The sequence below is a fragment of the Poecilia reticulata genome, chromosome 6, assembly GCF_904066995.2.
Source record: "Poecilia reticulata chromosome 6, P_reticulata-male-v2, whole genome shotgun sequence".
In the NCBI taxonomy this organism is placed as follows: domain Eukaryota; kingdom Metazoa; phylum Chordata; class Actinopteri; order Cyprinodontiformes; family Poeciliidae; genus Poecilia; species Poecilia reticulata.
Window position 1 is genome coordinate 21,611,753 of NC_088835.1, and position 15,972 is coordinate 21,627,724.

A 15,972-nucleotide genomic window follows, 5' to 3' on the forward strand; every position below is an offset into this window, starting at 1 on the left:
ATTGCTCTTTACAAATTCCTTCCGCTCTACAAAACACCATCTTTCTCTCTCTTTCTCTTTTTACTTTGTATTTCTGAGCCTACAGCAATCTCACATTTTTCCTACCTCTGTAGCAGTCTCACTGTTTACTAGCTCCCCTGCAAGTTTTTGTTCCCCAACTCAAAGTGTCCCACGGATTAGTTTGCAAGAGTGGGTATAAACTGCTCCAGATGTTCACAAATGAGAGCTTGTGTTTACACCACAAACCCACCTTCACATCATGTGTACTACATCCTGCTCCTCTTTGATGTTAAAAGTTTAGTGTGGGACAAACCAATTATGGGCTTCACGAGTAGTGTGTTAATCAGGAGAGAAGGAACACTTCCTGAAACATATAGAGTGTTGTAATCTGGTTAATTTGAAGGAGCTCTTTGAAAATAAGACTTTCAAAGAGTAAATAAATATGAGGCGAATGCAAACATTTTCTTTTATAGAGAATGACATTTATTTACGTAGAATGTACAGCACTTATCACAGAATTAAATAAGTGTTTCACAAAATAAAGCAGAAATACGTGATAAAAAATTACATTAAACAAGAAATTAAAACAGAAAAACATAAAATAGCCACAATTTTATTGAAGTTTAATAATTTGTTTATTATTCAATAGCCACAATTATTAAATTAAATAGCCACAATTTTATTGAAGTTTAATCATTTGTTTCTTTCTTGTACAAATTAAGTTGCAGGTAGTTTTCTCCTAATCAAGCAGTTGGTTATAGAAGACAATTTGTAGACCTCTGTGGGCTTGAAAGAGAAAAATAGCTAAACATAATCTCCAAAAACACAAGGAGAAACTTGGTGAACACGACAGAATATCTTTGCTAACATATTTTTAAAACAATATGAGCCTTAAGAAGGAATCCTGCTCTTGTCGGTATTAAAGGACAGTAGGTTTAAAAATGTAAACCCGGATGCTTTCTAGAGTCTACACCCTGAGTAAGAATTTATCTTCTTCTTCATCAAAAAAACCCTTTAACTAAACTTGTCAAACACATCAGAAATCAGAGGAACTTAAATTTAGACTTGTAAACAGTCTATATTTAGACTTATTTTGCAGTTTGCCCTCATGTTTTCTTGTTGACATATTTTGGACATGCAGGTATGTCAGATCATCTGCCTGTTCGGTATTATTCTCACAACCAGAAACAGTCTGAAGAGTGAGCTGGAAGGAGGACAGGATTCAAGATGGACACAAAAAATATCACTTCATTTTGTTTGCATTATGCTTCAAACTGACTGCTTTGCATTTTGCGCTAAAAAACGTATTGCCCATTCATTCTTTTGAGCTTTTATGGAGATGTTGACATTCTGTTCATTCTTTGCTAAATATCAAGTCCATGGCCATCTTATTTAAGATCTTATTTATGATATCTGTTCTACTTATTTGATTTGGCAAGATTAAATCTTTATTTCATAAAGAGTAGTTCTGATATATTTTTAATAATAATAATAATAATAATAATAATAATAATAATAATAATAATAATAATAATAATAATAATAATAATAATAATAAGGCATTAGAGGTTAAGTAGTCAATATCTTACAGAGATTAGTTTGCAGTCCCCGTCCATTTTTGTATTTTTGCTATGATAAAATAACAAAATCTCCCACTAGTTTAATGAGTGTTTATTTGACTTTAAATGAGAATGTGGAGAATTTCAATGTTTTTTAAAGAGATATTAATTGTAGAAGAATTTTAAAGTTTTCCATTTAAACTCCAGAAACAAAACCTTTGGTTTCATGTTTGTTTTTTGATGCAACTCCGCAGGTCATTTGGTGTCGTGCTGTGGGAGATCGCCACCTTAGCTGAACAGCCTTACCAGGGCATGTCCAACGAACAAGTGCTGCGCTTTGTCATGGAAGGGGGACTCCTGGACAAACCCGACAACTGCCCGGACATGCTGTAAGTCTTGTGATCGAAAGAATGAACTGCTCTCTGTGCCTCTTCTGTCCCGTCAATATTTTACCACGGGTCTATTTTAGGTTGAGGTTTTAAGGGTAAGAGATACCGCGTGCGTACGCTGCAGTGAGGGCTGACATTAACGTCAGCGGTTAAAAGCAGTCGGTTGACGGCATGACTTAGACGGTCAGCTGGCAGCCGGTAGCCTCCTCACTCGTCGATATCGGCCCATAGAAGGAATGCCACAACCGGTGTGTGAAAGATGCCGGTCATTCCGACTGTGGGAATCGTTATCGAGAGGGACAGGCAACAGGAATAAGCGCATCAGAAGCCATTAACATATTTGTGACTTATTTGTGAAAACATTCTTGCTTTTTGAGAGGCGGAAATAGAAGACAGATGACTTGTCAGCATGTAGAGCTGCATACACTGTATGTGTTTCTTTGACCTCAATAAGAAGGCATTCTGCGCTCTCCCCTGCCGCTCCACATGGCTGACCTCACCTTAGAAAGAGTGCAAGCAGAACAAAAAATAGGGCTGAGTGTTGTGCAGGCACAAACCTCTGGTTTCTATGGCAGCCCCAACAGTTTTGTCCTGATTACAGGAGTGTGTGGATTGTGTTACAGAGGTGGTGCTGGAGTAAGGGCTTAGCTTTTTCTTTTTTTTTTTTTGACTTTGAGCGGCATGCAGTGGAGTCAGGCCGCTGCTCATGGCCGCCTGTGCTTTTGCGTTTTAAAGGAGACTTGAGGAGGACTACTGAAGTCAGAAATTTAGACAAAGAGCGATGAATAGAGGGGATAACACAAAGTGGAAGTAGGGAGGAGAACATGCAGTAAGATGAGTCATATTTGGATGTTTCTCAACATCTCCATGCAAAGTATCCCTCAGGTAGCTGTGAGTCACACAACTTGCCTACGGACTAAAGTTGTTTCTTTCAAGCAGGGTTACGAACAAAAGGGACTACTTTGTGTCAGTCACTTTTATTGACAACTCTGTTAAAGACGTATTACAAAACATACAATGAATCAGTTTTTATTGTTGCAGTAGAATTATTACAGATTAATTACCCGTCCATTGACTACACCTGCTTGCGGGGTTACGGGGCTCTAATGATAGGTTTAAAATGAGTGTAAATTGGGGAATTCTTTACATTTGTGTTTCTTATTAAGTCTGTAAGTTTCAGTAAACATTAAATTTGTCAATCCATAGCTTTCTATTTCCCTGGTGTATAGATACGATATGATAGAGTGACTGATTTTTCTTAGCAACTGGCCCCCAGACTGGAAGAGGGCCCTTATTTATATGAACAAAGGAGGAAAAAAATTCAGTGTTACAGAGATGTACAGAATGGGCTCACAAAGTGCAATACCTTCACAGTATTTTCATGCGACACTCAGCATCTTATTGGTCACAACAGTTTAAAATCTGCATCCCTGACACTGTGTTATTTGACCAGTGCCTGAAATTAAACACCGGCTGAGATGAGCACTGATAAACCCTGGTGAGGAATTTCAAAATGGTAATGGACACCAGCCTGGTGCTAAACAAAACATTGACAGAAGGAATAAACAGCAAAGTATAAGGTAGCATAGCTGAGGCTATATTTACATGGCATATACAATTGAAACAACTCCGGTTTTGACAGGTTAGAAGCGAGTTTCGACTAATAGCACGAATGACAAGATGCTGACAAGAAGTCAGTTTTTTAAACCTGTTTTATAAATTAGCATCAACAAGTGTACTGGACACCAGATGTTGGGCGAAGCAGAAGGCAGGTTACTGTGGTGTGTCAGCACAGCCGAAAGTATTAGATTTCTTTCCATTAGAAATCTCCTCTGCGTGGGTTTGGACATCATATGTCAACTTTGAGATGCTTCCTGCAATTCTGGCAAAAACAAAAAAAAACTACAAAAAAAAAAGTCAGCCACCCCCTCTGCTGCTCCAGAATAAGAAGTTAGACCTGGGCTTAGGCAAGCTCTACCTCAAATTTCTCTGTGAGGAGAACAGCTGGCACCTAGCTGCAGGACTGATTCTGAACGCCAAGAAGGCCTCAAGGAGAGAAGACAAACAAGAGTGAGGGGGAACAGCGGTAACGGAGCCTGAGATGGCTGAGGTGTTTATGTCAGTGAGCCTTAGAGAGTATTCTTAGCTTGTTTGTGTATAATTGAAGTTGCGGCATGTGGTGCAGAACCACACAAAACTGTAATAATTCTCTCTTTTTATGGTGTTGTTTTGACATTCCCAAAGCTCGGTTGCTGGCCTGGCACAGTAACCTGAAGGAAGACTTACTGCTCCACTGAGTGGATTTTACATAACGGATCTAACTGCACGCATTGTGCTGTGGTAGAAAAACATCAAAATGGCAAATCTTTGAAGCGGCCATAAAGTTAACTTCTAAATTTACAAGCAGTGTCAATAAGCCTCTGCGCCAAAGATTAGTCTTTGTTAGAAAACTAGACATTATGGGTGAGGAGACATAGTCATTAACATATTTGAAGCGTTTGAGTGAATTAAAAAAGGGCAGATTTATAACAGATGGGACAAGATTTTTATATTCACACCTGTAGAAGATGGAAAGACAGCAGCTAAGCCTATCTATAACGTGTTACTGTAATTTTTTACTTTAATATTTTGCTTGTACACAACTTTAAAGTCAAAACACAGCAGCAAACTGAGCTTAAATGTAAAAAGAGCACAAAAACTTAGAAATGTCAGTCTCTTCTGCCACCTGCTGGTGAGAAACAGGCTTACAATGATTAAACGCTGCACCAGGCATGCCTCCAAACTGCTTAAACCATTGCAGTGCAAGTAGTTCTCTATATAAAAAATTCTATGCATGAACTTACTCAGTCTCGTTATTCAGTTTTTTGCATAACATTTTGGATTCTGACACTGGAGTGTAACTTAGGAATCTTATTTTATAGTGCACCATTAATAACCTTGCTTTTTGCGAAGTTCTTTAAATCTGTTTTCACTTTTCTGTTCTCTTTGTACACATGTAGTGCATTTTAATTTGGCCTAATTCTCCATAAAGCTGCACTCGTTCACATTTCTTCCTGCTTTGACTGTCAGAGGGCAAAATGAATCTTAACTTTGAAAATTTACTTCTCAGGGGCACGTTACTTATTACAGCCACTTTTAAAGCACAAGGTGGATGTTAAACCCTGACAATACATTAATTTTGGCTATGCTTAACAGCGCTTTGAAAACATTACAGACTCCGTTTCTTGTTGTTTTTTGTCACAGTTGTCTATTGGTCTTTGACAATCAGTCAAAAGAATTCCAAGTAAACAAGTAATAAATACAGTTTTTTAGAAGGGTATTTTACTGGGATGAAAAAAGCTATCCAAACCAGCCTGGTACAATATAAAAAATAATTGCACCCCTGAACCTAATAACTTGGCAGAAAGAGCTGAGAGAAGAGTTCTTGGTCCCATCAATTACAGCAAGTTGTTAAAGTGCTGCAGCAGAAAAGTCATTTATTCACTTTTGAAATAATTTTGATTGGCCAAACAGGATATTATAATCTATCAATTTTCAAAAATCCAAAGTGGCGTTCTCAGAGCCAAAATAAAACATACGGCTCAGATTTTTTTTTTCTTTAAAAAAGTTCAAAATTTAAGGAGCAAATTCTTTATAATCGCCATGGCATTCAAACGCTGTGCTCCCCTCAGGTTTGAGCTGATGAGGATGTGCTGGCAGTACAACCCCAAGATGCGTCCGTCCTTCCTGGAGATCATCAGCAGCATCAAAGGGGATCTGGATCCCCACTTCCAGGAGGTGAGCTTCTTCTACAGCGAGGAGAACAAGCCGCCGGACATGGAGGAGCTCGACATGGAGGTGGAGAACATGGAAAACATTCCACTGGACCCTGTGTCTACCAGGCAACCATCAGCTGCTGGCGTTCCCCCGACTGGGTGCATGGGAAGCAGGTCACCTCCTTCCTCGCAGCAGTTGTCCCCCTTGCAAGGCCCAAGTACTCCCTTACTAGGATCTGTGTCCCATTCGCCACCGGGGCCTCCGCCCTCGGCCATGACGTCTTCGGGACAGGGCTCGGACAAGCACTCAGGACATGCTTTGGCCAACGGGCCTGTGGTGGTCCTGCGGCCCAATTTTGACGAGTTGGAGCCGTACGCACACATGAACGGAGGCAGAAAGAACGAGCGGGCGTTACCGCTGCCCCAGTCATCGGCCTGCTGATATCAGTCCAGCATCTCCTCTTCCTCTCGCACAGGGTAACTAAAACCTCTCAGTCTCTTCAGGAGAGTTGGGCGAGGTAAGAAAATTACTTTGTTTCTACTGTGTTGCCAGTAGATGGGCTCTCCACTCCATTTAAGGCGTGGAACGACCAGAGAACACAAACTCTGAGAACGGTAAGACAGCACAGAAACCTGCTGAGGCATGTGGAGTTTGGTGGCTCAGACACACTGGGGGACTCCTTTCTGTGCGGCCTACATTGTTACATACAAGCCCTTCGAGGAGGAAAACAACGTAAGGATGTATATTGGCACACAGACTTCTACATGAACTCAAGAAAAATAATTCTTTTTAGCATATCTGCCAGCAAAACCAACAGAAGAGCACTTTTGTCCTGAGGATTTCAGAGAGGATGTGATGAATATATTGAGCGTCTATTTATAGAATCCCATCATTCTCTCTACATTACGGTAAAGCTCCTCCTTTTTGTGAGCCAGCCGGGTTCATGTTGTGTGGCAACATCTCCTTTAAAAATAAGACTCTTAAATATTATTATTTTCTATGTGATCCCGTCAGGTGTGGGTTAAATTGGTAGGCCTGTTTTGTATCTGCCAAACTTTTGCCAAATCAAACTTTTCCTTCAGTCTCCTAAGGGTGTCCTCTTTTTTGTTCAAAACTGTGATTCGGAGTTAATGATAAATCGAATCCTCCTGTGCAATAAAAAAAAAAAAATTACTTGTCATATAACTTAGAATGTTTTTACTAAATTTAAATGCAAGGGTAAGCAGATTATGCTGGGTCAAATAACACATCATAAGCAGAAGCCAGCCCAGACAAAAGACTCTACTTAAAGAAGTGACTGTCAAGTCATGAGCAGCCACAACATTGTGATTGGAGAATGCAGACTTTGAATTTGATCGCACTATTTTGTGCTATTTATGTTGATAGAGATGAAAGTTGATAATAAATAAATCATTTAGGCTGTAAATCTGTTACTACATACAGCCAGATCCTCAAAAACACACATTGATACTAAAACTACAGTACAGTATTCTTTCCAATCAATCCTACTTTTAAAAATAATAACCACAATGTACACATTGAAAAGCAGTTCATTAAGCAAATAATACAATTGATCTTTAGTTCTGAACAACTGCTATATAAAAATATTTTATCCCTCTATATCAGTGGTTCTTAACCTGGGTTCGATCGAACCCCAGGGGTTCGGTGAGTCAGTCTCAGGGGTTCGGCGGAGCCTCTGCCGCGGAGGTAAAGACACACTTGTGTAAAGTCGTGATGACGCGCCGCTTTGCCATCACTTGCTCCAGAGGAACACGTTACATTGCTTAGCCAATCAGAGCTGCGGAGCAGCCCTGATTGAAGGAGCTCCACTCTCAGCATGGATTTGAGCTTGTGTTTTTCAGTAAAACTCACCGTTTTTACCAAATTCTATAGTCTAAATCTGCTCCTTAGTCGCATCTTTTCGGGGTTGCTACTGCCTGTAGTGGAGTGGGGGTGGTAACACAGCTAATATAATTACATTACTAAATCAGAATACCGCAAAGTATTTTGTGTGTCGGGGGAGGGGGGATAAGAAGGGTTTGGTGAATGCGCATATGAAACTGGGGGGTTCGGTACCCCAAAAAAGGTTAAGAACCACTGCTCTATATTAATTAAACAAAAAGTAGATCAAGGTTTTAAAAATCCATATTTGAAGCATACAATGTAAAACACGGGACTGGGTGATACAATGTAAAAATATTTTGATATATTTAGGATTTATAGCATTACATAGTGAGACATGTAAAGTCATTCCTTAATCACTCTAATTGCATTCAACCTCTGACTTCAGTGGCAAACCATAACTCAGATTCATCAGGATAATAAAAGTTGCAGCTGTCCTCTCACTTAATCCAGCATTAGAAATGACTTTTAACGAGTCTGGCTCCAAAGGTTAAGATGCTATTTGGGTCTCATTTTGAAAAGATTATATTTGACTGGGAACTATTTTTGCAACAAACGTGATAACTGATATTACAGGGAAAATACAAATCCCGGTTACCACTGAGAGCTGAGAATATTGCAAATTTTTTTACTACTAAACAAAATATCTGAACAAACAACTGTATGCGCAGCATGAGAGAGCAAATGTCAGCGATTTAAATACATAGGAAATAAATGAAAAATATGGGAAAATTCATTACAAGTTACTCTGTAGGGTTTAAAATGAACAATATAGCACAATCTGTCTAGAAACTGATTATGCAATCAATGTTTAGCATTATATTTACACCTGAGACAGGCTAAGAGACGGCAGAATAAAAAAGGCTGTTTGATAAAGGCATCAAATTCCTAACACTTTATCGTTAGTACTGGTATTGAAAAAGGTCACGTAAAGCTACTCTTTGTTTGCTGGCTGAATAGTGTTGTAAGCTTTGTAGACACTCCCATCAAGACATGGTGCCTTGACGGATCTTTGTGCTGCAGCCCTCCACTAGTCTTTCCACTTTTGCAAGATCATTAGCCAAAATGTAGCTTTTAACAAAACATAAGCAGCTTTTGTGGCAATGAGCTGATTGATGGCTCTCTCATCCAGGATGATAAAATGTCAGAGTTGTTTCAAGTGTATCACTTCTCTAAAAGTCCATGATGAAGGACTGTTTTCATTTGCAAACTGATTTATTAGTTAATTTAGCATGTGTCACAAAAAACTAAATTGTTGGGCTGTTATTTTTACCTCTGTCACAACTTGTAAACAGTCTGGATGCTAAAGAGTTTTTTTTTTATGGCCAGGGGAAATCTGAGTAAGGGATTTGATCTGCATTAGGGAAAAACATATTTATCACCCAGTCCCAAGTCAAATGACCAGAAACCACTTAAGCCTAATCAATTAAACAATCGGTTCAAAAACCAATCCCAGATGAGCTCCAAAATTATTATGGCTGAAACTCAGTAATAAGACAGAATTTCCCAGTTTGGCTGAATTTTGAGAAATTAATATAAACAGCACTTGTGGTTTCTCACAGAATGAACCAAAAAATATAACATATCAGCATGGTACAGATGCATTCAAATCATGTTATAAAACATTTGAAAATTTGATTATGATTTATTATTGACATTCAACTACCAATAGCACCTGCAGTTCTTGAATCTAGATCAAAAATGAAGTTCTTGTAGCATTTTGATTAGTGTATAATATAAAATAGATTTTTTTCTTTTCTTTGGGCTAAATAATATCCATAACAATTAAAAATTTGCTCCACCTCAGGAAAATCCCTTTTCACATATGTTTGGTCCAAAAGACAACAACTCTGAATTACTATCTCAGTCTATTCTTTAGTTTGAAATATGTTTCAGTGCAAATCATTGGTCCTCTAGAGCTGACCACCCAGCTTATCGCCCTGCTTTACTTTCTCAAAGTTTTGAGATGAACACTGTTCAGATCCAGTGGTATCAAAACCACAGCAACAAACTGGAGGCATCAATCGAGAGGCTGTTGGATCAGATTTAGTAGCCTAGAGGCAAACGTTCAAGTCTCTAAAAATGGTCATTATTGGTCTTTCTTGCATTTCAAACACACAGGAAAGGTCTTACAGTTGCATTTTAGACTGCAGGATCATTTTAATACACATCATTGGGTTTTGTCACTTTTAAAAAAATAAAATAAAACTTTTTTATACTTTTAAAAATGTTTGCCTCTATGTCTGTACAGAACAAAGCTGCTATTTTATTCTTTTTCTCTTTTTGGATGTTATATATATAAATATATCTATATATAGAGAAATCCTTCAGGTTTGCTATTTTATGATCTCCACAGCAGTCCTTTTTATATCTTTAAGCTCTGTTTAAAACAAAAAAAAAATAAAACAGAAAGTTACCCCTCAAGATTTTGAGTAACACTAAATTTCATTCATTGCCTTTTTTAATGACTATGTCTCTTGTTGTTTTGTCAATTATATATTATTATTAGAGATGAACATGTTAGCTCGATGTGTGAGCTTGTACTTCTGCACCCTTTGTTTTTTTTTTATATTATTATTGTTTAGCACTGTGCCTAGTGTTGCCCCCTAGGTACGATTTAATCTCAGGTTAAAGTAAAGGCTTTGCTTTCCCCACACATTCTCCTCTCCTTTACTTGCCTCACCTTTTGCTCCCTCCTAAGTCACCCCTCTCATGTTTTCTAAAGCGAAACAGTTTCCTCTTCCCTTCCCTTTGCTGGCCTCTAACAGCAAACCTCCCCTCCCTGTGCCTCCTTTCAAAGTCAGGATTAGCTCCGACATACAAGACGGCACTTCAGACCAGATCTGGTTTGGTAAACCCATCCATCTCATGCCTAATCTCCAGTAAATAGGGCTAACTGGGTTCTCTTGTTTGCCTTAAATATGTCAACCACGTATTCTAAGCATTTAAAGTTTGCAATTTTCCTTTTATCCTCTCAAGCACAAAATGACATCACTCCTGCTAGTATCAAAATTTCAAGATGAGATTTCAAAAGCCGCATCTGAAAGCCAAATAAAGGATGGGTTAAAGTCCAGGGAAGGGAACAAGTTTCAATGTCATGATTGAAAATAAAAGGTCTTAAAATGGCTGAATAGTAAAAAAAAAAGTGTGTTGAAGGATTTCTAATGTTGCCTGGTGATTTTCTTTTTTTTTCTCCTCTTAAACTTATTTTCCTTGTAGGAGTGTTTATTTATTTATTGTTGTATTTTCCTTTTGAATACCAGTAAAAATCACTGTAAAAATGCCCCATAAATAAGTACAAACTTGGTTTAATATTTTTATTATTTTATGTATGCATTGTCCTTGATGTCATGGCGAGGGTACTTTTTTTTTTTTTTCTTCCATTCAGGCATATATCTACCTCACTCTTTTTAAATATGTGTATAAGCAAAAACAAATACATCTCACTCTTAAATTTTAGGAGAAACCTCACCTAGTTAAATTTTTTAAAAAAAGTCCACAGGGATATAGATAAAACCTCATATAAAGCAGACTGGGACAGAAGGTGGAATGAGTTCGGCCCGTGAGTGCCCACATGACTGGTTTTATTTCTATTTCGAATTTAGAGTAAAGACACCACAGAGCTGACAAAACGTCATTGTTTTTCAGCTGGATCATAAACAACCAGCGTGGATCAGTATGTGATGAAACAGAGCCAAACATTCCATCTCCACTGAGTTCCGGCCTATTGTCACAACCTTCAAATCCTCAAACCACAACCATCAGAATCTCATCAAAAATGTATTTATAAAGAAATCTTAAAAAGATGACACAGGAAACATTAAGAAAAGGGAAATGCATTATTTACCTCCAAGAATTAAATGAATAAAAAAACACACTATATATATATATATATATATATATATATATATATATATATATATATATATATATATATATATATATATGCGGTTCTACTTGCAGGTGATATGCCATTTTAAAACCTTTACTTTATTCCAAAACCGACAGCATTTAATTTTTGCCTGAAGTATCGATAAGTGTTGTGAATGTAACAAGGACAGATATGTAGTTTTCACACAAAGCATCTAAGAAAAAGGAAAATCTCACCTTGTACCTGTTTCTACTTTCTGTAAGCATATAAAAAAAAAAACACTTTTCGATTATAAGTGGCAGAGAGCTAAAAAGCCACTATTTAGTTTTATCATTTCTGTAAACTCCATGTGGTTCTTTGTCATGTATCGATTAGAAATGTTGTGTCCATGTGATTTTCTTAGTTTTGATCTTTCAGACATTACAGTGGATATAAAACGTTTACCCACCGCCGGTAAAATGCCAGATTTCTGACATGTTCAAGAGTTGGACCAAGATAAACCATTTCAGAGTTTTGACCCTCTCTAATGTGACCTACTCAAAACACTGTTGTAACGTAAATATGTCCCCATTAAACTATGTTGTATTGGACCATTCAATCTAAGCTACAAGGCATGACGCTACCACCGTTTTGCGTCACTGTGTGTATGAGTTTTTTTTTTTTATTATTATTTTTTTACTAAGGTGCCTTGTTTGTTCTAAACACCTTTGGAAATAGATAGCCCCCCAAAAAATTAATTAATTAAACACTGGTTTTGTTGAACTGCAACACATTTTCATGTCATGGGTTTGGAAAATGTCAAATGTGTTTTTACTAAATTGGATTGGATTTCAGTTTGTCTCTCTACTCCATAGTCTAGACACATAAAGAACACAGGAGACCGTCATCTCACATGCTACACAGTCAGTACTTGCCAGTCTTCCTGACCAGTTTTCTTCTCGTCTCTCCGCTAACTTCACATGTTGTCCAGTTTCTGGTAATGTCATTGTTACGCCCCAATTTCTCAACCTGATGTTGACTCTTTGAACTGTGCTCCGTGGAATATCTGAAACCCTGGAAACTCTTTTGTGCTCTTCTCTCAAAGATTTTTGGTATGTTTTTCAAGTTTGTGGTACATTAAAGGAGGGAAACGTTCTGACATGGTTTATCATGATTTCACTTTTTACGTATAAGCAGGCATCTTAACAGGGGTGGTGTTTCCACTGTATCTACACACACACACCACTTTTAGTGCTGCCAGTTTAGTCACCACAGTGGATCTTACAGCATCACCAAAAATGTTATCTGTACAAGGAAGCGAAGCAGCTCCAACACCTCAAAACCTCTTTCAAAGCCTCAGCTGCACGTTTTACTCATGGCCATTGGCATATTGATGGACTTGGAGGAAAGTGATTTTTATTTTCTTTTCCTTTTATTTCAAATTAGAAGTTACCCACAAAGTAACTTTTAATGTAAAAGTTTGGTGCTCAGTCCTCTTAATCATGCAACTGAACAATCTTTTCATGTTTTTTAAAGAGCCAAGTTGCTGCTGAATTTCTTTACAGAAACCACCACTGACAAGCAAAAAAGTTCAAGACGTTAACATATCTGTGTGTTTATGTTTGTCCAGAAATCGTTAAATATTTATTTTTTTGCTTTTCAGTTCTTAGCAGTCACTGACCTGCTAAGGGATGAGCTACCAGTTACTATTAGATCCCAAACCTGTCAAATGTGCAGCATTTCCAACATGGACAGAGCCAGGACAGGGATGTTGCATACATTACGGGTAGTTCAGGTAACAAGTGAACAGCGTAGTTAGAAAAAGATAATTTAAAGTTTCACAAGTTGCTCTTTAATTTACTGTAGACCGTAACCATAATCATACACACATTCTTTCAATATTTTCATAAAAAAAAAAAAGTCAGGTTTATGGAGAAGGCATCACAGCAGTCTCCTGCAATAACTAGGTTTGAGGTGTTTCGATTCACTCATGTCTGTTTTTGTTTTATTTCATCTGCATTCCTAAAACCTTCGGAGGGGCCTTGGTCTTCTACTGCTACTACACTTATTAAATTCTGTGTGTTCATAACTTGACGGGGGAAGAATAATCAAACTGTTTTCTCTAGTCTCCGTCTTCTTTTCAAGCTCTGTATCTGAGGCCTCAAAGTTGTTTTTTCACACTTATAGCTGAGATGGTGTATTTTTGACAAGCCGTCTCAAAAATGTGTATAAGAGAATTTCTTGTATTTTACTTTTTTCTGAAATTTTGAATAAATAAGTAAATGAGAACTATGCTTGTTTATTTAATTTTTCTACGTACAGGACAATCTTGGAAGAAAACCTAAAGGTGGCTGTAAAATACTTAAGTCTGAGCTAAAAAGATAAGAGTTTAGATCAAAGCATTTTCATGTAGTGATTAGTCTCCTTTAAATGGCCCCGAGCTTAATTAAATCAATACTGTGGTGAAATTTCAGTAATTAAGTTCGCAGATTTATTTATTTTTGTTAACCTTTCGTTTCAAACCTCAGTGAATTACCCCACAGTATAGCTGTAACGTGACAATAGTGAAAAAGCTCAAGGCATGCTGAGTGAAAACCTACCTATGTTTCCGAGTGACATTTGACTTCTTCCAGCTGATCAAGCATCATGACAATTATTTCCTGCAGAAGAGGTACCAGTCTGCCAGCCGAGGATAAGCTGCCAGATGAGGGTATATGGATGAAAGCTGCTCTCCTCTCACCATGATACAGTGAGCAGTAATAAGCAAAATCACACAAGTATCTGGAAAGGAGAAAGCAGTGCACGACCTTATACTTGCGTCCGTTAATGCAGATCAGAAAAAGGGCTGGCTGCCTACCTGCCAGCATCTCTAGAATGAACCACATCCATCCCTGCTTGCTTAAAGTGCTTGGAGATGGCCAACATATTAACAACGGAGTCCAGTTTCTCTGGGCCGCCTTCGATGCAGCGGTGATCTGTGGGACAGAAGCTGCAAACGTCTCGGGTGTTGTACCCGCTGTTCTTACCAGTTTGCTCCAAAATGACAAGACTGGAACCCCTGGCTATGCCCAGGTGAACAGCAAACTGAGAACACAAGCATGCAAACAAGATTCACCTTTTTGTGTTTCAAAAATGTGCAAAAATTACACACAGGGATATCATGTCTTATTTCATAGGTATTGTGTTTACCCTAAGGAGCAAAATAACAAGGCAAATAATGCCAACTAATCTATTCCTTTATCCTTTTATATTCAACAAAAACAAACAGCAAAAAACACCATGAGTACAGACCTTTAACTACCATTTTGAATGCTTTGAATGATTTCTATTAGATTTTTTTAGGTGTGTCAACCCCAATTTTTTATTTCTACCTTCGGTTTAAGGGTCTGCCAAAGCTCAGCAATAATCCTCTGGGTTGAACTGTAGCTAACTGGCAGCTCCTTGATGTTAACATCGATGCGCTGTCCCATCCCGGCCAACTTTAATCCCTGCGGTAAAAGAAACGCACAGCTAAAATTAACCAGAGCGGTAAACAGGACCGTGTTTTCCAAACATTGGACCTTACTTGGGCTGTTATCCAGCTGGGGTTCACCAAGAACTGTCTGAACGGTCCAAACCCTTCAAAGTGTATTCAACACGTGTTTTTAGAAGTATGAAGAGTGTACATATCATTGAGCAAATTCTTATTTTACCTGTAACAACAACAATTTCTCTGTCGCTCATAGCGTATCCAAGCTAATAGAGCGTATAAATCCGAGTAAACAGAGGGAAAACAGTTTGTGCCTTTTGTAATTTACGATGCGTCCGCCAGGAGGAGCCGTTCCATAAAATAACTGAAGCTATTAGAAGTGGTGCGTTCATGTGCTCCCGGTAAACTAATGACAAAAGGAGCCTGGGGAGAATACAAATAGACCGAAATGCAAAATGATAGAACGTTACTCAGACATTTAGTAATATACTTGTTTTTTTTAAATGTCCAGTATCACAAAATTATTTTTAATTCAGAATCACTTGAACAATCAGAGAAGTTGATGTTTATTAAAACGTTACCAGAAAAAAACAAAAACAAAAAAACATTCCTCAGAATTTATCTTAACAGTACTTTACGAGAGTTATATGAGAATGTATTTTTTTTCTTACTGTTACATCCAAAATTGTGAAAACTAAAAAAAACAAAATACTCGACATATCTTTATATGTACATAGCATATAATAAAATTGGCAACAAAAGATTTTTAATTTATTGAAACATCTAACATGCAAATAATCAGGCACAACAAAAACTACACTGATGCTATTGATTAAACATAGAAAGAAAAAATGATATATTGCAAATTATTTAAATAATAGCTACTGCAATCATAAGAAATAGGAGAAGGCACGTATTCATAAAATTGTAATTAGCTCTATAACACATTTTCTGCAAGACGGTAATTAAAACGCTTCAACTGTTTGAACATATTTCTGACTGCACGTGAATGCAGCGTAACATCTGTCATGGCCACAGCCCGAGGCG

General features: G+C 37.7%; 2 protein-coding genes across 3 annotated transcripts in view; one reads left to right on the forward strand and one right to left on the reverse strand.

Moving 5' to 3' along the window:
* The window catches only part of igf1ra (insulin-like growth factor 1a receptor), a 92,270-nt gene extending 78,525 nt beyond the window's left edge, over positions 1-13,745 (forward strand). The window contains exons 20-21 of the mRNA XM_008412387.3: positions 1,814-1,948; positions 5,620-13,745. Coding sequence (XP_008410609.1) covers positions 1,814-1,948; positions 5,620-6,145 — 661 coding nt within the window. The 3' untranslated portion in view covers positions 6,146-13,745. The remainder of the gene's footprint in view (positions 1-1,813; positions 1,949-5,619) is intronic.
* On the reverse strand, positions 461-15,967 carry pgpep1l (pyroglutamyl-peptidase I like). 2 transcript variants are annotated; one of them, XM_008412389.3, is made up of 6 exons: positions 15,149-15,967; positions 15,022-15,074; positions 14,828-14,944; positions 14,314-14,540; positions 14,057-14,237; positions 461-2,448 (listed from the first exon to the last, which is right to left on the reverse strand). In XM_008412389.3, the coding sequence occupies exons 1-5, from the start codon at positions 15,177-15,179 to the stop codon at positions 14,057-14,059; spliced, it is 609 nt and encodes a 202-aa protein (XP_008410611.2). In that variant the 5' UTR covers positions 15,180-15,967; the 3' UTR covers positions 461-2,448. The 2 variants fall into 2 exon arrangements, with proteins under 2 accessions (XP_008410611.2, XP_008410610.2); XM_008412388.3 differs by having other exon boundaries at positions 461-6,852.
* Between the last annotated feature and the right edge of the window lie 5 nt (positions 15,968-15,972).